This window comes from Astyanax mexicanus, chromosome 20 (assembly GCF_023375975.1).
Source record: "Astyanax mexicanus isolate ESR-SI-001 chromosome 20, AstMex3_surface, whole genome shotgun sequence".
NCBI lineage: Eukaryota > Metazoa > Chordata > Actinopteri > Characiformes > Acestrorhamphidae > Astyanax > Astyanax mexicanus.
This window is the reverse complement of record NC_064427.1, coordinates 39,663,650-39,688,730: the sequence shown is the minus strand read 5'-3', so window position 1 is coordinate 39,688,730 and position 25,081 is coordinate 39,663,650. Positions and strand designations below refer to the sequence as shown.

Below are 25,081 nucleotides of genomic sequence, written 5' to 3'. Positions count from 1 at the left end.
AGAGTAAGTGCTCTTTGAAGAGCTCTGTCTTCAGGAGTTTATTAAAGATAGTGAGAGATTCTCCTGATCTGGTAGTGGAAGGTAGTTTGTTAGAGGTGTTAGGAGAGTAAGTGCTCTTTGAAGAGCTCTGTCTTCAGGAGTTTATTAAAGATAGTGAGAGATTCTCCTGATCTGGTAGTAGAAGGTAGTTTGTTCCACCATTTGCACTGGAATTGCACTGGCTCACTTGTTTAAAAAAGTAGAGTATTACTTTCCCCATCTGTTGTTAAATCTAGCCGAGGGTGTGCTGCCAGACCACCAAGGAGCTGTATCAAACAATATTTAATACTAAAGAGCTGTTGTTGAGCTGATACATAGGCCTGATAAAATCACGGTCCACTGTTATCCTTAAAGTATTTTAAGTACTGAGCATTTACACTTGCATACTAAAAGTGATGAGATAGCAGAATTTAAATTGATTGTGTTGATTAAGTGTTATAAAATGTCTGAAAACTAATGACTAGAACTAAAGAAGTGACAAGGGACTCCACACCCACATTCAGTGCATTAGACCCCACATATATATCCCACAGGTCAGTGCAGCATTTTTAGCATTTTTTTTTCATGGAATCATGGAACATCATGGAACATGATGTCCGTCATGTGTCCCATGACGTTTGTATCAGAGCTGAAAATAAGAAAAGCAATCCACCATTATAATACTATTTCAACCAGTAGTTAAAATCTGTTGAGTACCATTTAAACAATTGGTTCTTTTGAGCTGAATATAAAAATTGCAGGATTTTCTTACTTTTTGTGGTGCTTGCAATCCATAAATAATTAAATACATTTTGTATGACATTCGCAGTACCGTTATTTGCTCTTGGTGTTGTTGTGTACATTGTTCAGTCAATAAAATCTTCCCATTACAAAATTTACTTGTAAGAATTACTTTTACTTTTTTTTTTTTAACTTTAAGTACATTTAAAGTGTGTACTTTCATACTTTTCTATGAGTAAAGAAAGTAAAACATACTTCATACAAAACTTTCTAGAGTATTTTCCTTCTCCTATAAATAAAAAAAACATCATATTACTTTTTTCCAAGTAGCAATGATATACGTCTTTATTGGTGAATTCACAGAACAGTCAGTTCTCGAACTTGATGCATTAAAAACATAAAATGGCAAATATTAGCCACTTTGACAAGGGCTGTACTGTGAAGGCTAGATAAATGGGACAGAATCTCATCTCATTTAAAACATCAGGCAGTTCTTATTGTTTTTTTTTTTCTGGAATGCAGTGGTCAGTACCTACCAAAAGTGGTCCAGGAAAGGACAACAAGTGAACCGACAACAAGGTTGTAGGAATCTAAGGCTCATAAAGACAATCATTGCAACTTACAGGCCTTGAAGTATCTGCTTCTAACGGCTGTTTTGTCAGAGGTTTTGTAAAGTTCATGACTTCAATGCAATCAAAACAGTTGTGCAGGGACAAGTGGGACCTACTCCGTATTAGGCTGCTGCTAATGGTAATAGCTAGAACTCGCAATAAGTCAGTTAAAGAACTGACCACTTATACTAAAATGTTACAGCAGCATTATATAGAATTTCCCCTTAAATAGCAGATCAATTTGATGCTGCACTTACCTGTAATGAGAGGATATTCTCAATATTGTTGGCTGACACGCTTTTAACTGCACTACGTAACTTTGGTGAACCATGCAGGACACTGTTAATCTGCATCTCTCACCTTGTAAAAATTTCACATGTTCCCTGATGGGGCTGTCACAAGCAAAAAATGACCAATTCTTGCATTATATGTTGTTTGAAGTATAGAGTTAATGTTATGAAAGCTTTTCACTTTTAAAAACCTATAACACTCAAGCTACCAAACTAAAGGGTATAGCACTTAAACTACTTAAACTTTCTTTTAACCCACAGAAAGAAAGCTAACAGCTTTGGTATGAATAATTTAAGCACTGTAAATACATGTAAGCGCACATAGAAAAAGAAAAAAAAGAAACGCCCAAATAAACCCGATTGTGATTTGGCTCATTATAATGGTGACTCACAATTTCCGTAACAGGAAGCGGTGTACTCTGAATTTGTTTGTTTTTCTTTGTAATGTCACATGTCTGTACCTGGTCCAGAAGCCATATCTGTATGTGATCTGTGTGTTATTATTTTCTAAAATGGCCGCAGTAGAATATGAATGTGTGCTGTGTACACGAGCAGTAGCCTGATGGATATGTGGGAAAAGGTTCCTGATTGGACAGACTGTGTAAAGACTGTGTAAAGATCACTGAAGTCCTCATTTGTAATTGACTTTGTTATCAGTGTGAAATTCAGTGCACTGAGCAGAGACTTATTATTGTGGGCTTTTTTTTCCCAAATTAAATTTTTGTGTTAAAATGTGCTTCTGTTTTGAGACGCCTCTCTTCAGCTCATGATTCAACGTTTGAGCATTTTCATGAACATAACACTGATAAAGGCCATCATGCAAAGTGTACTGCAGGTGGACTGGGAAACAAAATACCCATTCATGCCGCTTTGCTCAGAGCTATATTTAAGTCCTGCCCTGGAATGCTATTAAAAACTGGGTTATAATGTCAACCATGAGAGTATTTGTATTTAATGTGCATGAATTTTTGTGCTGTTGTTTACTGATTTACCACCTTTAGCTCTGGCATGTCTGGTATTCTAATTATGTGTTTTTTTTCCCATGTATGGTTTATGGGTTAGCTGTATGGTATGTTTCCCATGTTAAGTTACTTTCCACTGTCAAGTCAAACTACTCATGTTTTTGTGCAGCACAAAATAATATAAGTTTAACTTTAAATGAAATCACAGGGTACACTCAATTATTGAATACCGCAATTGTCTTCAACTTTTTATGTTTACAGTCCTGATAGCAAACAATTAGTTTGTTGAGCGATCACATTTCCATTTGAATGATGAGGAGTATTGCATCATGTTTTGCAATAGTAATGTAAGCATTTGGCCATTCTTATCAAATAGTGCAGTACATCAAAAACAGTGCAAACAATCAACACCCAGTTAGCGATAATGGTTTTGTAAAAAGCCAGATTTAATAATGATTTTTCTTTTTGTAATTTGAAAAATCGAAAGTGGAACATGGAAGAAAAACGCATTTAACCGTAAGTTTTATTAAACTATCAAAATAGCTATAAAAGCTGAACAAATCTTAAGATAAATACACAGAAATGCATGCCAAAATTGATAGGACATGGGATTGTGAGGTGTTATCTTGTGAATGAGGTTGAAGACTGGCCAGCATGCTCATGGTACGTCAACATTAATTATCAGAATTAAAGTGAGGCTTAATAGTGGGGGCAGATGGACAAGACTGTCAGTTTCTGAAATTGTGTGGGCATGTATTAAGTGGAATGGCCATATTTTGAGTTTCAAAAAAGCATTGGCAGTGTCTGTAAAAAAGGAAATAAGGTAGTTAAATATCTCTGAAAGTGCGTAACTATATTAATGAACATTTAATAAATCAACATTTATAAGTAAAAAAGTAAAAAAGCAAAAAATCATTTTAATATCTTCTTTTACATAACATATTTAATGTCATGCCAAAGTGAAACAACTTTTAAAATGTAAAATGTAGACCAATAGTGGCAGTGGGAAGGAACAATGGAAAATGTTTAAAGCTGTATAAACTGTTTACACAATTTTTCGTAAAGTAAGAACAAACCAGACATTTTAGACAATTTATAAATCCTGGCTGGACACAAGTGGGGGGCTGGGGGGGCAACTGCCCATTTGGTACCTCCATGTTTGAAAAAGCGTCACTAGTTCCCTCTAAAGTGGCAAAAAAGATACAAAGTGCACTTTTGGCTGCCCTTCTTGTTTGGGTATTAAGATTGAATGTCTAATAGTGCCCATCCTACTAGTAAATTATGGTATGCTGCCTAGATTGAGACATTTGATAATGTGACTTAATAAGTGCTCACCTGTGAGCCTTCCAGTAGAAAAGGCTGCTGTTATGAAAAGTTTATTTTTACACCCCCACCCTTTAAACAGCTTGGGTTTGCCCTGGAAAAAGAGGATATGTGTGGGAAGATGAGGGCATATGATCACCCTATGTTAAAGATAATAAGTGGAATCTGTCTTTGCACAAATAAAATTAAACATTACATTGGCAGTTTAATTTCCCGCTGAGTAAGTATAAGTAAAAATCATCCAAAATAATGTGCACAAAAAGGTAAAAATAACAGTCTAGATATGTGGTAAAATGTATCTTGTGGTTTAACACACACTTATTCTAGAATTTAAAACACACGTTTTAAGTTTTTCTGTTTCCTGTTCTCAGAGAGCGTGCTGAGCTCCTGGAGGAGGCCAATAAGATGGAGGCAGCAAAGTTCCGCTACATCCTTCCTGTGTACGGCATCTGCAGCGACCCGCAGGGCCTGGTGATGGAGTACATGGAGACAGGGTCTCTGGAGGCTCTGCTGGCTGCTGAGCCACTGCCGTGGGAATTACGCTTCCGCATCATCCATGAAACTGCAGTGGGCATGAACTTCCTGCACTGCATGAACCCACCTCTGCTGCACCTGGACCTGAAACCTGCCAATATTCTGCTGGATGCCCACTATCATGTCAAGGTGTGTGTGGTACATCATATCTTCCATATCTAGATAAATCTAGAGCTTATCTTTTAAGATTTTATAGAATTCTGTGAAGTATTTCAGAAATAAATCTTCTGAATAGTGTCCACAAAAGCGAGGTGAGATTTCTTCAAATTCTTCAAATCTTCTAGTATTTCAATGCCTTTAGTATTTTAACAGCAATGTGTTGCTGTTTGGTTGTACACACCACTTGTGGGTGGGGGGTGATTTAAGCTTTTCCCATGAAAAAATTTGCAAGACCATTCCATCCTGGAAAAACGTTGGAGTTCAAGCCACGGGGGAATGAAAATGCCGTCTTTTTTCTACAGGCCTTACCTTTTCCATGAAGTCCCCTGGGGGCAGAAATGCTTTCCCAGACTTTATCCCGCCCGTGCCCGTCCTTCTCTGCGGATGAGTAAGCGTGGGATGGGAGGATGGGTGGGAAAGCATTTCCCTGGATTGAAAAGGTTGGATGTAAATACGTGGCGCGGGCCTGTCTCAACAGGCTGGTGCTAAGCAGCCTTAATGCATGGCAGGCACACACCTGCACACGTCCTCACACACTCAGACACAGGGCCTTCCCTACGCATGGGGGAGGCCTGAGGGCATGGCAGCATACAACCCGCCCTCTTAGGAACGGTGGCATGCCTTAAGCCCAGTATACAAAATAACGCCTCTCACTTTAGTGACATTGCGCTGGAGGATTAATGAGGCTCTAGTGGGCTTTTTGGGTGGAGGTGAAGATTAGGGGAAGGGGGAACGAAAAGGTTACAGTTTGTTTTGGTCATAAATGCACCTTGCAATGAGGCCTGTAATGGTAAGATGTATGGTGTAAGTTTAACATATATGCAGGTATAGTTACAGGTCTGTACCATGGTCTTTAGACTATATCTCTGTTATCTTTAATGCCGTTCTAGAACAGATCTTAATTTGTATTTAAACATTTATATCCTATTTACTAGGGGTGTGACGAGACACTAATATTACCAGACGAGACGAGACATGATACTGGGTTCACGAGAACGAGACGAGACGAGACGAGATTTAAAAATAAAATTTTAAAGAAAACGTCAAAAATGAAAAATGAGTTTTATTTGACAAAATCATATAACGCAAACTTAACAGACTGGTTTCACTCACACATTGATTTTTATAAGAAATAGAAATAAGAATAAAAAATAAAAATAAAACTTTTCTTGGTCTTCTATAGTGCAAACAATAAGTGCAAACCACAACCAGTCACAGGCGAGGATGTTCTATTGATGAACCATATTCTAGGCCATTAAAAAGAACATTTACTAACACCTATATTTTCAGTAACAGCACTCATTTTAGTAACTTTGTATCAGAGGATTAATGAGGCTGTAGTGTTTGGGTGGAGGTGGAGATTAAGGGCAGAGGGAAGGGAGAGGCCCAAATGGATTCTGGTCACGAAAGTGCCTTACAAAATATATGTGTCAGTCTATGGGCTAAGGTCACGCACAAGGAACTTTGGTAACACTTTACTTGGATGGTCCATTGTATGGCCTTGTTGATGCTCAACTGACATTCAACTAACACTGAATTGAATGTCCATTCAATTTAACATAACCCTATTTTGAATGTAAATGATTCAAAATAGAACCTAACCCTACACCTAACTCTAACCTTAATCCTTAATCAACCCTTAAATCTAACCCTACACCTAACCCTAACCTTAACCCTTAATCAACCCTAAAATCTAACCCTACACCTAACCCTAACCTTAACCCTTAATCAACCCTAAAATCTAACCCTACACCTAACCCTACCCTTAACCCTTAATCAACCCTAAAATCTAACCCTACACCTAAGCCTTACCCTAACCTTAATCCTTAATCAACCCTTAAATCTAACCCTACACCTAACCCTAACCTTAACCCTTAATCAACCCTAAAATCTAACCCTACACCTAACCCTAACCTTAACCCTTAATCAACCCTTAAATCTAACCCTACACCTAACCCTAACCTTAACCCTTAATCAACCCTTAAATCTAACCCTACACCTAACCCTAACCTTAACCCTTAATCAACCCTTAAATCTAACCCTACACCTAACCCTAACCTTAACCCTTAATCAACCCTTAAATCTAACCCTACACCTAACCCTAACCTTAACCCTTAATCAACCCTTAAATCTAACCCTACACCTAACCCTAACCTTAACCCTTAATCAGCCATAAAATCTAACCCTACACCTAACCCTAACCTTAACCCTTAATCAACCATAAAATCTAACCTTACACCTAAGCCTTACCCTAACCTTAACCCTTAATCAACCCTAAAATCAAACCCTATACCTAACCTTAACCCTTAATCAACCCTAAAATCTAACCCTACACCTAACCCTAACCTTAACCCTTAATCAACCCTAAAATCTAACCCTACACCTAACCCTAACCCTAACCTAAACTTAAAATCTAACCCTAAACCCAATCCTAAAATATTAAGATAAGAGTTTGGATGAGAGTTGAATGTAGGGTTATATTCAATAGAGAATCATTTACTCTCACCTTTTAGTTTATTTGCATTTAAAAGACATGCAGTTAAATGTCAGTTGAATGTTAGTTGAATGTCAGTTGAGCATCAAAGAGGCCATCAAATGGACCATCCAAGTAAAGTGTTACCGGAACTTTAAACTCACATCCTTTTATTGTCTGTTTTTCTTTTTAGATCTCAGACTTCGGCCTGGCCAGGTGGAACGGCTTTGCTCGAAATGATGACATCAGCCGCGACGGGTTCTGCGGCACTATCGCCTACCTCCCTCCTGAGAGGATCATTGAGAAGGACCGAGTCTCTGACACCAAGCACGACGTGTACAGGTCAGCCAGTATTGCTAAGTCATAGTTTGCTTTAATCTTAGCCTTAGTTGCCTTAGTCAGCTTGTGTATAATATAGTTGTGATTATACCTAGCAGACTGTGTAGACATTACGATTTTGATCACAACCGGCATGTGCTTCCTCTACAGTCCACTTCTAATCAAACATAAGTGTAAGATAATCCTGCTCTTATTAGATTCAGTAATGTCATATTAACCTTTGGCCTGTCTTTGTTTGTTTTTATGAAGCTTTTCGATCGTTATCTGGGGAATTCTCACACAGAAGAAGCCGTATCAAGGTAAGATTCCGTGCAGTCATTCTGTTCCTCAGATGTCACATCCTTGTGCTCCATGTACTGGAGATGAACTGATTATCATGTTCATCTTTGCATCTAAGAGATATTTACAAGAGCATGTTCACACCAGTCACATTTCAAATGTAGTTTTTAATCTTAAAGGATAAAAAATTACCCACTACTTTAGCAACCCCTAAATGACCTCTAGATGATTAGTTATTTTTTCTTTTTGATTTTTTTTAAACATTGCATTTTTTCATTCAGTACTTCCATTGATTATAATAGATTAGTATATTTTTGGGCCATATGACAAGGGGAGGAGTATTCTTAACAGTACAGTATCAATCTGGACTCAAGAAAACTACATTTAAAACTGGGTTTACTGGCCTAAAAGCAGACAAGATTTAAGATTAAAGATTTTTATGGTCACGTCACAGAGTACAGGTGTATATGTGAGTGAAAAACTTGGGTGCAGATTCCCACCAATGTGCAGAGAATAATATTTACAAGAAGAATAATAAAATAAAATATAATATAAAATAAGAGCTTTACAGTGTAAACACTATACACAGTACACTTACACTATAGATGCTATGTAGATATGCAGACACTTGAGACAAGTGAACCGAGCAAATGTAATACTAATTTGAGGTTGTATTGCCCAGAGCTGCCATACCTTTGTTTCTCCTATTTAACATTGACACCCTTACTGTAAAAAGTAAAACACAAATAGTATAATATTGTTGCCTAATTGATGTCTCTATTATGTTACATATATTTACAAATTTCAGCTTTTATTTAGTAATATAAGTTTAGTATTTGACTAAGCCTAAAAATCTTGTCAAATTTACAGTGAAAAACTGGCAGCTGTGGTTGCCATTTCTTCACCGTAAAAAATACAGTGATCTTGTATATGGCTTCACGGTAAGGTATATTAACACTTGTAAAACAACAGTTTGAAAATGTACTAATAAAGAGGAGTTACTGTTAAAATAACGGTGAAAGTGTATATAGGCTCATGGTATAGCTGTATAATTCACAATGTAGCCCTGTTGCTTTTTAAGTGAAAAATGATCCATTCCACAGCATTTATTGTCCAATTTTATGGCAAATTTTTGTGGTTGTCCAATAACTTTGAGTCACGCTGTAAACAACATACAGTTTTAAACAGCATTATCTTTTTCAAAAGCGCTTCATTAACTGCTCACTTACAGCACAGAGATGAGCTTGGAGAGTGAAATCACTTATATACACATAATGTAAAACCCAGGCAGGTGGATAAAACCGCTATGAAACTACATCATGGTGATGTCTCTGAACTAAACATCTAATTAACATAGCCACGCCCCATAGACAGCTGCGTTACATCCCATTCAGGCCCTGCTTTTCACAATGTAATATACTTTTTTCACAAGAATATACTGTAAACAAAACGGTTTATCAATATGAAATTTACTGTTGACAAGAATTAAACTGTAATATCTTATACATTTGCAACTGTTTATTTTACTGTGAAATACTGGCAGCATTTTCTTTCACATGTTAAAACAATTAAAATTAACAATTTTCACAGTTTTTTAATCTATGGTAATTCAATGTTTATTCTACAACAATAAGCTTCTTCTTGCTTTACGGTTTATTTCTGTTGCCATTTCACAGTTTTTCACTGTAATTTTCACGGACATTTTTTACAGTGTACGTCATAACTGTATTTAAAAGTTAGAAAAAATAATGTGTGGCTGGTTGTTTGGTTCACAGTTTCCAGGGTGGTTCTCACACTTGAGATATAGCACTAACAGTTAAGGTACTTCATTAGAACAGAATGGAAAGTCTCCTTACAAAAAAGAACATGCAACTGAAGCTTTCTGAAGATTGACCATTGTGACTAGAACCAATAAACAAGCAGGTTGTCTGTTTATAGTAAATCAAATATACACACTGGCCTTTGTAACAGTGCATGCTGAAATAGCTGCAGTTGAAAAACAGCGGTCTGTGTTTGTTCTGTGCTGCTGGTTGGCACAGGAGAGTTGTGTGAGAACAAAAGTCTCCTGGAGAGAAAGTGATCATTTTTTCCAGTGTTGATGCAAGGACTTAAAGAACATAGTAACATAAAGAACATTTCTAACCCTCCAGAAATCTTCCTTTTCATAGCTTCCTTTGTTCACTTTTTTCTGTGACTAGCTTCATCACATGTATGAACTTTCTCCCCACGCAGGGCAGATCAACTGTCTTGTAAACTGAAACCCTTGCAACTTTCCCATCACCAACACTTCTCTGCTAGCACTTTGTTTTAAAGCAAGTCCCAGCAGTGATCTAAAAGCTCTCTCCCTTGTTTACTGTGCTGTGCTCCATAGGGGAGAACAACATTCTGCACATCATGGTGAAGGTGGTTAAGGGAGTGCGTCCGGAGCTGAGCACCGTGCCCCGCAGTCGACCTCAGGCATGCTCTGGTTTCATGGCCCTCATGCAGAAGTGCTGGAGTGCCTCTCCAGATGAGCGGCCCAGCTTTCAGGGTGAATATATCTCACATCAGTCACACTAATCTTACTGCATGCTGTACGTTTCACAAGGGAGGAGTTTGCATTGCCAAAACGATTCAGAACTTCAGATTCAAACACGGGTTTTATTTGTTTAGCCAAAAATTAAATGTACAAGATCTTCTTCTTACCCAAAGTCTAAGCCCAATCAAAACATGTTGGATGTTTGCAGTTTGACCCTTTTTTAGTTAAAAGCTAGAGTAAAACGTTGGTAACAAGCACGGACCGTTTTCATGTTTTCATTGATATATGCAATTTTTCATTAAAACTATTAGTAAGAACAAAAAAGTACGTTTTTTGGGGGGAAAAAGTAAACAGCCCCGTAAGACGGCACAAAAGCTCTATTGGAACATAACCAGTCATCAAGTTATGCCACTGAACAGTTTGTAAATGGGGAAAATAATGCATGATGTAAATCTGAAACCATTTTGTAGCCATGCACTCTGGAGTCCTGTAGAATCAAAGGAAAAGGGAAACAGAAAATGTTTTAACTGTATTTCTTTGCTCTGTTATCACAAATAAATTAATTAAGTAGTATAATACAGGACAAATCCTGCATCTAACAACTGGGGTTATACATAGGGCTCAGCCAGGATCTACTACTCACTCAACTAACAACAATAGCAAAACCACCACAATCTGATACTGGCTCGACAAGGATCCAGAAGCACAGCCTAACACTATGTTCATGGAAACAGAATCCCTCCTTAATCTAAGCTCACTTCCTTTAACTATGGCAGCAACACACTAACCACAGCACCCTACCTAAGAACAATCAGACACAATAAATGACATCATAAGTTGCGTGAGCAGAACACAGCAACCACAACCATCTGATACCGGCTCGACAAGAATCCAGAAGCATAGCGAACTATGTTCATGGTCCGTACCTCAACTGCCAAGTACTCAGACGTCTACAAAAACTCATGAGACAAATTATTACAAGAACAACAGCACCACACCAATCCCCTTCATCCAAACTCTAAACACCAACTCTCAGGGGTCATCAGGTAGGCACCTTCCTTCGTCAGTGTTTCGCTCAATTAGGCCCACGACACCTCCAGAAGGCTCAACAGTGAAGTCTGGCGTCCCAGACCCACCCCCCTCCAAGCCTGCTGTTGAAGCACAAACTCATTCCCTTCCCCACGTAGCCTCAGCCCTTCTGAACCACAACCACTGACTAGATCTTTCAGCTACATCTGACAACTCCTTCACTACTGTCCTACTGTGAAAAGTTGAGAAACATTGACATTGAAGTTGACACGCCGGCATGTTAATTTAACACAGATGGTTAAAGTAAAAAAAAAATACAAAATGTGTTTTTTATATACACAATTAATATAAAAAGAAAAAATGTCTGTATTTAGACATTGATACTATACTAATTGGCACCTATTGATACTGAATCGATTATTCATTCTAACAAGTAATGAAAGCTTGTACAAACCACTTAGCACCAGTCTAACATATCAGTCTACATATTAAGTTGTTATTCCACTGCTGTGTTAACATAATTTTTGGAAAGAGTGTGTTTATTTTCTGTGAACTTCCTTTAACACAGATTGAGATTCTGATTGCTGTTTTTATGAAGTATGTGAAACATTTCTTCCTGTTTCCCACAGAGATCACATCCGAGGCTGAGGAGCTGTGCTCTAAACCCCACGATGAGTCCAGAGTGTCAGTGTCTGAACCAGATTGTTCTCCCTGCACGGCTCCACCAGCCTCTGAACAGGTAATGCTGATACACTGGGACACAAGATCCACTCCACTGTCTGTTAGAAGCCTGAGACACTAGAAGCTACAATCCTTCTCCTATTTCTGAACCATCCATTTTTTGTCGTTTTTGTTCTTTGACAGTTCCCCGTCCTCGTTTTTTATTTATTTAGCCATGTCTCGTTCATTCGTCTCATATTTCCTCCCTTTCGCACATTCCTGTCGTCCATATCTTGCTAACCTTGAGCACATAAGGTACTTTGAAACTAGCAGAGGTGGAAAGTAACGAATTACATTTACTCAAGTTACTGTAATTAAGTAGATTTTATGAGTAATTTGTCATTTTTAAGGTAGTTTTTAAAATAGGTAATGTTACTTTTACTCAAGTACATTTTGATACAAGTAATTAACTTTGCTACATTGGAAAACTCATACTTACTGAGTAAAAAATAAAATGCTGGAAAAAAAAACAATTGTCTGAATAAAAAAACTATAAAACTATAAAACTACAGTTTATAGTCACCTATATAACCATAACTTTTTAACAGTAAAGAAAAAAATGGATGATAGAAACCGATACCACTTGTTCTTGAAAATGTTTTATGGGGGGTCTGAACAAATACTGCCTGAAAGATCCAAATTATTATGTGGAATAATAGTTCATTAAAAACAATTTAATTTATGATTTGTTTTTACTTTTTTACATCAAATAATTAAAAGTAACTATGTAACTTTTACTCAAAGTACATTTTAAATTGAGTACTTTTTTACTTTTACTCGAGTAGATTTTTAGATGGGTATTTTTACTTTTACTTGAGTAGAATTTTAGCAAAGTAAAGATACTTTTACTTGAGTAGAATTTTTCAGTAATTTTTTTCACGTCTGGAAACTAGCTTCCATTGTGCAATACTATGTAAACCTTAGAACCTGCATAATTATTTAGACATGACTGATTGATTGTTTGTCACAATGGAGCTCAGTTATTGGGTAACTGTATGGCATTAGTTGTGCTCTTGAAACACGAACCACAAATGTTCAGTCCAGGTGATGACATCCTGTTAGGGTTAGGGAATGCAACTGTGCAAGATTGTTTGTGCAGATATTTCCTGTATGAGGAGAATGCATTGTGTTAAGAGTGCAGGCTTCACTAGCTGTTGACTAACTATACAAAATAAACATTCCTGGAATACATAGAAAAACACAAGCAAAATATTATCAAATGTTCTGTATAGGGGTGGGCGATATGGCTCTAAAATAATATCACGATATTTCAGGGTATTTTTGCGATAACGATATACTTGGCGATATAGGAAAACTAAAATAATTCATTCATTTCAGGAGTATAGTATAATAGTATAATAGTATAATCATAATGTGGCAAAATAAATAATATAGCATAAAATAATATAATGCAGCAAATAATATTGCAGAATATTTAGTGCATGCATATAAACTGCAAACTAAAACAATTATACAATAAATACACCTAAAGCTTCACAGTAAATAATAGACTACTTTTAAGACAGAACAGCCCTATTATCACGATATGGATTTTTAATATCATGATATTTCTGTGTCACGATATATTGTATACGATATAATATTGCCCACCCCTAGTTCTGTACAACATCTCAACTCCAAACGTTCAAATAACTGGAAACATATACTTCTGGCAAAGATCTTAATTGAAATAGATTCCCCCAGAAAAACAACCACTACATAATCTTTTATTAGACACCAGTGCTCTGCAGACATCCTGGCAATAATAAAGCTGACAGTGTCTTAAAAGCAAAACTGCCATAAACAAACTCTGAGCAAACAGTATATGTATATATATTATAGATACAAAACAGGTTGAAAGAAGAATGAAATATAACCAAGACAACAATAAACTTTATGGAATCAACTGTGCTATTGGGGGGGGGGGGGGGGGGGGTCGTTGAATGGTGGAACTGGAACACAAAAGACTGTATGGTTCTGGAAAAATAATGGGACATCAACTTGGAAAAGAAAGGAAAAATAATACTGTTAGTCGCATCAACCCTAAAAAATATATATTTTAAATGCTGTTACTAGAATGGTTATTTAAGAGTTTTCGAATTAAATGAAATTGAAACTTTAAGTACATTGTCACATAGATTAGTAATTCACTGTAAATAAAAATATTAAACAAATGAATAAATAAATAATGGAATGAATGTTAATAGTTTTCCCCCACCATCAAAGATACATCTGAAGAAAGTGGATTTCCTGAACTTAAACTCAGAAAGTCTCTTTGTAGAGACTGTTGTGGCATGACTGTATGAACAGAATAGGCATATTTACTACAGTTATAGCAATGGTTTAGCCTTACTTGTTTCATAAAGCAGAATGTGATTTGGGAGAATCATGTGACCATGCCAACTGCTCTGACAGTGCCTGTAGATAAGCACCATTTTTTTACCTTCATTGTAGTTGATGAAACCTAAATGCATCCTAACAATGTGTTTTCCTTTATGCTTCTCAGCCTAAGGAGCAGAAGCCTGTAAGGCCGAAGTCAGCCATGTTGCCAGAGAAAGACTGCAGCCTCTCTGAGCTGCTGAGCCAGATCGACTCCGGCATCTCCCGCAGCTTTGACCAGGTTAAGGAGGACTGTCTGGAGAGCAAGGACAACACCAGCAAGAGACTGTCGGGTATTTCCTCTGTGGACTCTGCCTTCTCCTCCCAGGGCTCCATCACACTCTCCTTTGAGAGAGAAAACTCTAGTAATGGTAAGACAGGATCCAGTCTCAGACTCATTTTAACTGCACTAGAGCCACAAAATCTAGGTTAAAGTAAGAGTTTAGAAAAGTAATTTAATGAATCATATGCAGTTGTGGTCTGGTGGACTTTAGTTCAGTATTGATTCAAACCAAACTAGTCTTAAATAAAAATGAATATGAAAGGTCGCCGAGTGGTCCAGAGGTATAAAGCGCTGCCACTATGAGCGGGAGGTCGCAGGTTCGAATCCCCACTCATGCAGCTTTATCATCAAGCTGCCGGCGCTCAGAGGGAGCACAATTGGCCCTGCTCCCTCCGGGTGGGTACAGTAGATGGCGCTCTCTCCCCACATCACTCCTAGGGTGATGTCTGCAGCACAGGGCATCTGTGAGCTGATGTACCGGAACCGAGCATCAGCAGCAGCTCGAAAAGAAGCGGTGGCTGTCTTCACATGTATCAGAGGAAGCATGTGTTAGTCTTCGCCCTCCTGGTGTGTTGGGACATCACTAGTCCTGATGAGTGGGTTGGGTAATTGGCAGTGTAAATTGGGGAGAAAATGAAAAAAATGAATATGAAATATTTGGTGGCCTAAAAGGACATACGTTCCTGTGTATATTTATGTATTCTTGAGGTACTGCCTTTTGTTTTTTCCAGACTAATTTTTGTGGGTGTTTTTTTTTTTTCTGCACAGAATCAAGTGAACTGCAGAAGAAAAAGCTATGTGATGCCATCCGGACAGAGGACACTGCCAAACTGATGAAGATCCTTCAGCCACAGGACGTCGACCTGCTCCTAGATGGGGGTGGCAGCCTGCTCCACTATGCTGTGAGCCTGGCCAATGAGGAAGCAGTGAAGTTCCTGCTGCTGAACAACTGCAGTGCAAATCTTCCCGATTCTCGTGGATCCACACCCCTCCACTTGGCTGTTGAGAAGCGTCTGAAAAGTGTGGCTGAGATCCTTCTGGGACGCAAGAGCACAAATGTGAACGCTAAGGACGAGGACCAGTACACGCCTCTGCACTTTGCTGCACAGAACGGGGACGAGGCGCTTACTCGGCTCCTCCTCGACCGTGCCGCCACCATGAACGAAGCGGATGCCCAGGGGCGCACACCCATTCACGTGGCTTGCCACCACGGTCGGGAGAACGTGGTGCGTGTTCTGCTGAGTCGTGGTGCTGATGCGCATGCCAGAGGCAAAGACGAGTGGACAGCTCTACATCTAGCTGCATGGCAGGGACACCTTGGCATTGTTAAGCTGCTGGTTAAGCAGGCTGGCGTCAACGTGGATGGGCAAACAGTGGACGGGCGAGCTCCTCTGCACCTCGCCTCGCAGAGGGGACAGTACAGGGTGGCACGTGTTCTAGTGGATCTGGGGGCAGACGTGAGCATTACGTCCGCTTGCCTGAGCACACCGCTTCATGTGGCCGCTGAGACCGGTCACACCAGCACATCCAGATTGCTTCTCAAACACGGCGCTGATATCCAGTCCCGCACGGCCCAGGGCCTCACGCCTCTGCACCTAGCTGCCTGGAAGGGTCACCAGGCCACCGTTAGGATGCTTCTAGAGGAGGGCGCAAACCCACACGACACTGAGCACCTCCTACGCACACCTTGCCACCTTGCTGCAGAGGGAGGACACTGCCAGGTCATGGAGGAGCTTCTGCAGAGATGGCCAGAGGCAGTGGCCACGCCGGATGAAAGCGGATTAACACCGCTGCACCTAGCCGTTCGTGGTGGATACAGGGATGCCATCTGCCTCCTGCTGAGCCACGGTGCTGACAGCGCTCTACCAACGCCCAGAGGCTCTGTGTCTGAGCCACCCACACCCACAGAGAACCTTACCACTCAGATATCTGGTACTCTACGCAGGAAAGTGGTCATCCTGAAACTCGCTGAGCAGGAGCCAAGCCAGGACTCCACAGAATCAATGTGTGCAGTTGCTCACTGCTGAGATAAAATGGGACAGCAACCTAATAGACTGTAGAGTGATTTCCCTCTTGAGGACTTTCTTTTTTAACCTTTGACACTTTATCAAAGAGCAGCATTTTTAAACCTAAATGATGTTAACAGTACATAAGCCTTACATGAACATAAATGCATGATGTCAGTTCACCTCAACAAGTGTTTTGACAACTTGGAATAGCTGAAATAGCTCTGTTGTCATGAAAGGCTTATGTAGACGTCACATGTAAAGGGAAGTATAGCAACAGACAAGTTGTCTTGTACTCCTGATGTGCCTTTTTAAAGTCAACTGTCATGGCGGTAACTCTTATCCTCTTTACTGATTCTCGCTGTGGTTTATCCTCTATTGCCGTAAGCTGGGCTGTGCATTTACAGGGAGTTGGCCAGGCATTGCATTTGCATCCTTGTGTTCTGAATGTTTCTGGCCCCAGTCACTGTCATAAGAAAACCTCCTATCTATGAAGTGACAACTTTTTGACAAGAAGTAAATCTGAGTATTCCAGTCGTTTTGACCTTTTTTCATCAATTGTAGGACCAGCCCATTGACTTAAAGGGGTCTTTCTGTTCTTTCTATTAACCACTTAGAAAAAAGGCAATTCAGATCATTTCTGTTGGTCTATTCATCGCGAAATGAAAATATACAACTACAAATATATATATAACAACTGATGGTTTCTAAATATTGTACAGATTTTCTTGTGATATATGATGTATTATGTCATTATTGCTCATTATAGACTAAAAGAAAGAAGAGGGATTTCATGCTGTTTCTGATGTCTGTATATAATGTAATTAATAATATATGGTTGCGGTCATTACAATGTAGTTACCTCTCAGATTTCCATGGACTTTGAGCTCTGAAAGACTATTCCAGCAGTAATGAACGTATTTCTGAATGGGAAAGGGCCATGTATATAACTGTACATAGAAACATTAGAAAATACACTTATTATTGCTTTAACTTCCTCATTCATTATTTTGCTTCTTTTTACATGTATATGTTTGTCCTTTTTTATTTTTATTTTTTTTGCCATATGTCATTTATTTTCCTATTTGTGGCTTATCTCTGTTGTTGCTTACCAGATCAGACCTGTAATTCATGTAGCCTCCAGGCAAACTTCTCCTACGTTTTTCTACTTTATGCTTGAGTGCATTTTTATAGGAACAAGCAGACTGTGCATTGCACAAAAAAAATGCAATCTTAAAATCCTAAACGTGTTTGCTCCATTGTGTTAGCTCCTACACCATTACCCCTATACTTTATATTCTTATATCTTTGCAGTATTTCCAGGCTTTTCCAAATCCTAAGGCTAATTATACTATTTAAAGAAGCTTTGGTGTGTTATGACAGACAGGAGCGTGTGTAGAACCACTTGGCTCACACCATGGGAACAGGGCCTGGGGGGGATCACAGGTGCTGTATGGATAGGGAGTAAAGGGGGGTGGGGGGCATGGGGGCGGAGGGGCGGTGACTGTACACTGTGAATACCCTCATGTCAGGGCTGTTGGCCAATTCCTGTGACCACCTTATCTTTTCATCACTCTGTAAAACCACAGAGCCGTGCCTTACTGACGCCACATGAAGCACAGCTTTCACAACCCCCCAATTTGAGACGCTTGGAATGGAACTGCCAGCTCCTTAATTGCTAGGTATTTACATTCCCTGTTTGCGGAGAACCACTGAATTGACTGGTAAGCTCTGTGTGATGAGAGGCTTAGTGTAAATGTGTAGTGTATGATTGTGTGTGTGTGTGTGTGTGTGTGTGTGTGTGTATGATTCAGTGAGAGTGTATCGAGGTAAAGACATCTCTGCATATGTGTTTTTTGTAGCGCTGGTTAATTCTCTGCTACATGATCCAGCTCTGTACTCGTAGTTCTCAAGTAGCATTAAGCACATCGTAGTCCTTGTGTTTGACCCTCCTGCAGCATTGCTTTTACATTCATTTGCTATTAGGTCATCTTGTTTTTTTTTTTGTATGCAGAGTTCTTTCTATGTACCTATAGTGTTTGCACAGTTTCACTTTTGTATTTGATGGAAAATTAAAGTTCATCATGTGCCTTAAATGAATAGCTGTCTATGTTTTTCTTTCACAAATTAAACTATGGAAATGGGAAAAAATGAATAAAATAAAAAGTTACATTAATATATCCATAAAAGGTCATAATTTGATTTAAAATGTCTAAACGCATCTCCCAAAAAATTCCATAGACAGTTAATATCATTTTGGTTTTATTTTCATGCATTGCATTTCACAATTCCCAAGTTTGATATGCAAGTTAGCATACTGATATAACATTGGCATCATTTATGGCTCCATTCTTGAGCTAAAGGAACATTTTCAGGAACATTCATTCCTCTTTTTAGCTAATAGAAATTTTGCATTGGACCCTATTTTTAGCATACAAACCATTTAATTTTAGTTTGTGCAAAACTGTTGAGACCTGACCCACACTACAGGATAATCAGGCTGATTTTAAGGCTGATTTGCTTTTTTTGACAATTGTCTCCCAATCTCAGGGGGATTGTAATCAATAATCTTCCCAGATTATTCTATTTATAGTGTGTGGTGTCTATAACCCAGTCTCTAGTACTCAGATCTTCTCCCAGAACATTTAGGTCTCCCCGATAGTGAATTGTAAATATTAAATTATTTATATATATATATATATATATATATATATATATATATATATATATATATATATATATATATATATATAATATATATATATATTCAGTATCCTGTAGTGTAGTCGCACCTGGTATTTAAAATAAGTGATTTATAAGTGAATAGTGTATATACATAGATGTGTATATAACAATAGGTTCATGACTTCAACTTATGTGAGAAATCTGTGAAAATGTCTTTATATGTGGTTCTTCCATGTTTTTAATGTTGGATAAGATTTAAAACATCCTGTACTGATGGCCAGGCATAATTTATGTTTGTTTAAAATATTGGTTTGTCAGAAAATACAGGAATCACACGCTTACCATACGCTTACATGTCTTTAACCTTAATATTTCTTTTTTGTGCTTTTTGTCATTTTGTTCTTGCAAAAGTGCTCTTAAAGCCATGGGAATACATTTTATATATATTTTTTTTTAAATACTAAACTGACATGTAGGTGTTATGTGAAATAGGGTAAAACATTCCACAAAAATGATTAAAATGCAATATTCTGATCTCTCTGTGAACTGTACAGGCGTTATCATACTATTCTAATAAACATCTTTTTACTTAGAATTTTGACATCATTTCAATCGACTAAATAATTAAATCAATATTTGGAAAGCATGCTAATTAACTCACTAAGATGTTTGCTTAGCATTAGCTCACCAGCTGTCCGGTTCCAGTTGCTCAGACTCGAAGAAAGGGCGGAGCTAGTCTTGTGAATAGTTAAAGTGTTTTACTGACGTCAGCCTGACACGTTTAAGACCCGCCCATTCTACATATAGGCGAGAGATACTGGTGAAATACAGCAGATATTTAACCTTGGAAAATATTCATAAGAAATACTTCGTACATTGACACAGAGGGACCAGAGGATTAAGATAAACCCAAATTAGAGTGAAAACTCAGCAAAAATTAATGTCCCCTTACTCTGTATATCATATTATCTCCACTGGCTGAACAAAATTACATTAATTATCACATCAATAACCTGTGAACATGAACTTGACTTTATTTCGATATCAAATATATAATGCAATATGATAAACAGCTATCACAGAAATGTACGGCTATCACAGAACTATTTACAGGTCTATAAATCTTTAGTCTCAGGGGGATAATCTCTCCCTTATATCTGCATTGGCTCAGATTCTTCTACAGGAGGCTGGGAAATCTTACATAAGCTCATGGTGTCTTTTAGGGGTGTGACCTCAGGATGCTTTAGGTCCTTTAGTGTGCCTGACTCATTGTTATGGTTCTGAAGGTCTGGGTTAGTAGTTTTAGCTGCTTCTGTTGTAGGAACAATACCATCGCAGAACTCTGCTCGCTCCTGGAGCTGCTCAGTACAGTCTGCATGGTCTGAGAAGTGATCTTGAGTCATTGTGTGGTGAACTGTCATTGACCCTGTTTCAGCACAGGCTTCTCCAAACTCTGGCTTTACAGAAAGCTGAGAAATGTCTGATGTTTCAGCCTCAGGCTCACACTGAAAGAGCTCTGTGGTATCATCCAGGGCTGTGACCTCAGGACATGTTGGTTCCAGTGAGTCTGACCAAATGTTAAGGTCCTTAAAGTCAGTTTGAGCATGGCACGGTTGATCATACTGAGTAGTAATTGCTTCTGTTGTAGAAACAGGGCCATCGCAGAACTCTGCTCGCTCCTGGAAGTGCTCAGTACCATCCACCAGGTCTGCATGGTCTGAGAAGTGATCTTGAGTCATTGTTTGGTGAACTCTCATTGACTCTGTGTCAGCACAGGCTTCTCCAAGTTCTACTTCTACAGGTGGCTGAGAAATCATTGATATTTCAGTCTCAGGCTCACATTTAAAGAACTCTGTGGTATCTTCCAGTGAGTCTGACCAAAGGTTAAGGTCCTTAAAGTCAGTTGTAGCAAGGCATGGTTGATTATAATGAGTAGAATCTGCTTCTGTTGTAGAAATAAGACCATCGCAGAACTGTGCTCTCTCTGGAAAGTGCTCTTTATAGTCCATCGAGTCCTCAAATCCCATTGATCCTGGTTCTGGACAGGCTTCTGCAAACTCTGCCTTTGCAGGAGGCAGATAAGTCTCTAATATTTCAGCCTCAGGATCACATTGCAAGAACATCATGGAATTCCCTAGGGATGTAACCTCAGGAAACATTGGGTCCACTGAGATCGACCAATTGTTAAGGTCCTCAAAGTCTGTGTTAGTAGGACACAGTGGATCATAATGATTAGAAGCTGCTTCTGTTGTTAAAACAAGACCATCACTGCACTCGACTCGACTGGCCACTCTGTCTACACTGTCTGAGTGATGATCTTGAGTTGCCCAGGGGTGAAATCCCATTGATCGTAAGTCCACACTGGCTTCTTCAAACTCTGCTTCTACAGGAGGCTGATAAGTCTCATTCTCACACTGGAAGAAACTTGTATTGTCTTCCAGGGATGCGACCTCAGGAAATGTTGGGTACGCTGAGCCTGACCAATTGTTAAAAGTTAAATTGTTGTGAAAGTCAGGGTTAGCTTGGCACATAGAATTGAGTAAATTCATGGTTGGTGGTGCTTCAGATGCAGCAGAAACAGGGCCATCACAGAACTCTGCTCTCTCTGGGAAGTGCTCAGTACAGGCCTCCGGGTATACGTGCTGTGAGGAGTGATTTTCTATGTCCAGGGGGTGAAACCTGTGAAATCTCATTGACCCTGTGTCTGCACAGGCATCTCCAAACTCTACAGGTTCTACAGGACGCTGATGAATCTCTGATATGTCCTCAGGGGATGTGACCTCAGGCAATGAGGGATGTGGGACAGGGAAAACTAATCTTCTATCACCAAACCTCTGAAGATCATGGTAAGTAAGGTGAGCAGGAACCTGTGCCCTGGTGGAAAGGTTGTATGCGAGATCCAGTCCACCGGTGTGAATTACAGCAAGATGTGGTACCTCTACAAACGATGGAACCATAGAGACATCATCGTTAATTCCCTGGTCTGAGGCAAAGTTCGGCTGATGTAATGTCTGATAATGAAAGCTGGTTGCATCAACAACTTCATGGCTTGTTTCCAGTGATGTCTGGTATCCATAGTAAGGGTATGCAGGGTGATATACCATTCCCTGGGAATTGTAGAACCACTGTGACATGAACTGACCATAATGATGAAGGCCCCCAAATGGCAACCAGCTAGGGGCACTGTGGAGATAGTCAGTGCAGCATATCTGGTAGGGCATCTGGTGAGCATGAGGCTCCACCATAAACGTGTTGGAATATTGAGCAGCACTGTAATGCCATCCTCCCTGTAGCTGTTCTTCTACATTCAGCCTCTGAGTCAGAAAGTTGTCTGGCATGTTTGTGGAATTCATCTTTCATCTAGCGAGAGAACAGCAGAAGGCAGAATAGAAAAGAAAAGAAGAGAAAGTTTGAAGTGAAGTTTGATTGTAGGTTTACTATCGAGTTTGAAATGAAAGAAAATCGAAAATTAGAGAATATAAGATATATATAATTAATATAAGATGTCTTTTGTATTGTATTGTTTTGTTTTGTTTTGTTTTTTCATACAAACACTGTGTAACAATATTTGTTTATTTTTAAAAAATGTACTCCAAATATACACATTATTACAAATATAGACAAAATGTATCCTTCATTTTAAAGAGGTTTTTATAAATGTAATACAGATTTATTTACAGTGTGGGTATATTTAAGCATTTCAATAATTCATTTAGGTATTTTCATAAAAAAAACAATCAAGCTATTTATGCTATTTAAATATGTAAAAAAAAAAGGTCCCTGTTCAACTTGTCATCTTGGGATAACCTTTAACATCACAACTTCCATACTGTTTCTTTTTCAAAGGACTAAAGACAAATAATTACTGCATGTTCAGTAATTACTATTAGTATTAATTGTACCTAATATTTCTCATAGTAAATCTATATGAAGAGTCAATTTACAAAAACAGATACAAGTAATTAAGCTGAAAAATCGTATAAATAATAAATAATAAAAAAAATCACAGGACAAAGGTATTCTGGTAATGTCTCAGTCCTGTCACAGGAGCATTTTTTAAATGTATATTGTCACTGTCCAATGAAAAACAAGTATCTCCAAAACAGCAACTTTACAGGAGAGAGAAAAATACCTTCTAAACTTTCAGTGAAAGTCAATGTAAAAAGAGTTAATTTCAGGTCATTTTGAAGGTCATTTTTTATTTCTATTGGTCCGTTCATCAATAAATTTTGAGACTGTAAGCAACAGTTTGTCTGTTCAAATTATGTGGTAAAAATCAAACATTAAGATACTTGTTTTTCATTGGACAGCGACCATATGTTGTTTCTGAAATACATGAACTTACAACACGAAAAATACTATTATTATAATGTTAAGACCACAATATGCCACAATGATGCCATGCTATCACAATAAAATAATGAGTTCTTATGGCCTTTGATGTTTCTTTAAAAAGCCATGAACTTTTGATAATTAGGAAATGATAAATATAAATATCATTAAAAAATAAAATAATCTCAACATACTATCCCCCTCACACTAACAGACTAACCTTACAAGCTAATTGAACACTATGGACTATTTGTAAGTGAGCAATGTCCATATAGTCGCTATGCAAAAAAAACATATATCTCTATTTTGACTGATTAATTTCACTACATCATTTGAAATTATAAGCAGTCCTGCACATTATGTGAAAATTCGTAATGACTCGGCCAATAGAAATGCTCCAACATGACCTGGATTAAATCTTTTAAGATACATTTACTTCCACAAAAAGCTAAGAAAGCTTTTCCTTGTCCTGTGAGCTTATTATTATTTTAGAGATTTTCTCAGGAGAGCCATGATTCATTGTGTGATAAATCAATAACAGAATTTTATTACTGGCCTACCTGATCCGTTAGCTGTTAACAGCACATCCTCTTCAGAAAGATAGTTGTCTGGAAGGAGCGATGCAGCGAACAGGCCTTTCTCCAGGTGTGAACAATAAGCATCGGATTTAAATCACAACACCTGTAAACATCCGTTATCATGGAAACCATACCCTCTCCTGACTACACACAATTCCTTATGATAAGATACTCAGCAGATACTCTGCATCAGTATCTGTCTGATACTGGCCAAAATCAATAGATTAAATATCAGAAAAAAAAAGTATAATCTGATATGATCCAGTCACTTCATTATTTAATTATATTTACACTTCATATCATTATATAAATCATTTTTTTAATCCTTTTTTCCCACATTTTATTACTTTCTCTGCTCTCAACACACCTGATTCAACTAATCATCTCCTATAAAGCCCTGTTAGAGGTGCAGGGGGTGTTTTAAAGCAGGTAGGCCATTAAAAATGCAGTACAGGGTGCCTCCATAACAAGGTTTAAGAATCAAGGACGCAAATACTGAACCCCAGAACTCCAGCCTGCATGTGTTCAGGCCTACATGTCAGTATCTGATACCAATATACTCATATATTTACAGTTGCTGTATGTTAGTTGCTCTATGTTAGTATTAGACGTTGTAGGCTATTGTGTTAAATCTTCGCAGCAAATTAGCCAGTGTTAAATCAACATTGTTAGTGTTAAATTAACACACTCACACATTAATTCTATTATGTCAAATTACTGTTCCTGGGACAATATTATTATTACATGTCTTTTGTGTTCGCAGCATAGCTGTTTAAATTAATGTGAATTAACACATTATTACAAATACAGAGGAATGTTAGC

The 25,081-nt window shown here is 38.3% G+C and overlaps 2 protein-coding genes across 3 annotated transcripts in view; one reads left to right on the top strand and one right to left on the bottom strand.

Annotated features, from left to right (window-relative positions):
• The window catches only part of ripk4 (receptor-interacting serine-threonine kinase 4), a 29,551-nt gene extending 10,787 nt beyond the window's left edge, over positions 1-18,764 (top strand). For both annotated transcript variants that reach the window (XM_022681492.2, XM_022681494.2), the window contains 7 exons: positions 4,317-4,608; positions 7,305-7,453; positions 7,700-7,749; positions 10,101-10,259; positions 11,906-12,015; positions 14,503-14,746; positions 15,427-18,764. In XM_022681492.2, the coding sequence (XP_022537213.2) occupies positions 4,317-4,608; positions 7,305-7,453; positions 7,700-7,749; positions 10,101-10,259; positions 11,906-12,015; positions 14,503-14,746; positions 15,427-16,685 (2,263 nt within the window). In that variant the 3' untranslated portion in view covers positions 16,686-18,764. The remainder of the gene's footprint in view (positions 1-4,316; positions 4,609-7,304; positions 7,454-7,699; positions 7,750-10,100; positions 10,260-11,905; positions 12,016-14,502; positions 14,747-15,426) is intronic.
• Positions 18,765-20,365: 1,601 nt separating this feature from the next.
• LOC111195094 (uncharacterized) lies at positions 20,366-24,387 on the bottom strand. The gene is made up of 2 exons (XM_022681490.2): positions 24,242-24,387; positions 20,366-22,709 (listed from the first exon to the last, which is right to left on the bottom strand). The coding sequence occupies exon 2, from the start codon at positions 22,700-22,702 to the stop codon at positions 20,501-20,503; it is 2,202 nt and encodes a 733-aa protein (XP_022537211.2). The 5' UTR covers positions 22,703-22,709; positions 24,242-24,387; the 3' UTR covers positions 20,366-20,500.
• Between the last annotated feature and the right edge of the window lie 694 nt (positions 24,388-25,081).

Coding starts and splice junctions, on each gene's coding strand:
- LOC111195094 (XM_022681490.2), bottom strand. CDS start 22,702: ATGAATTCCACAAACATGCCAGACAACTTTCTGACTCAGAGGCTGAAT.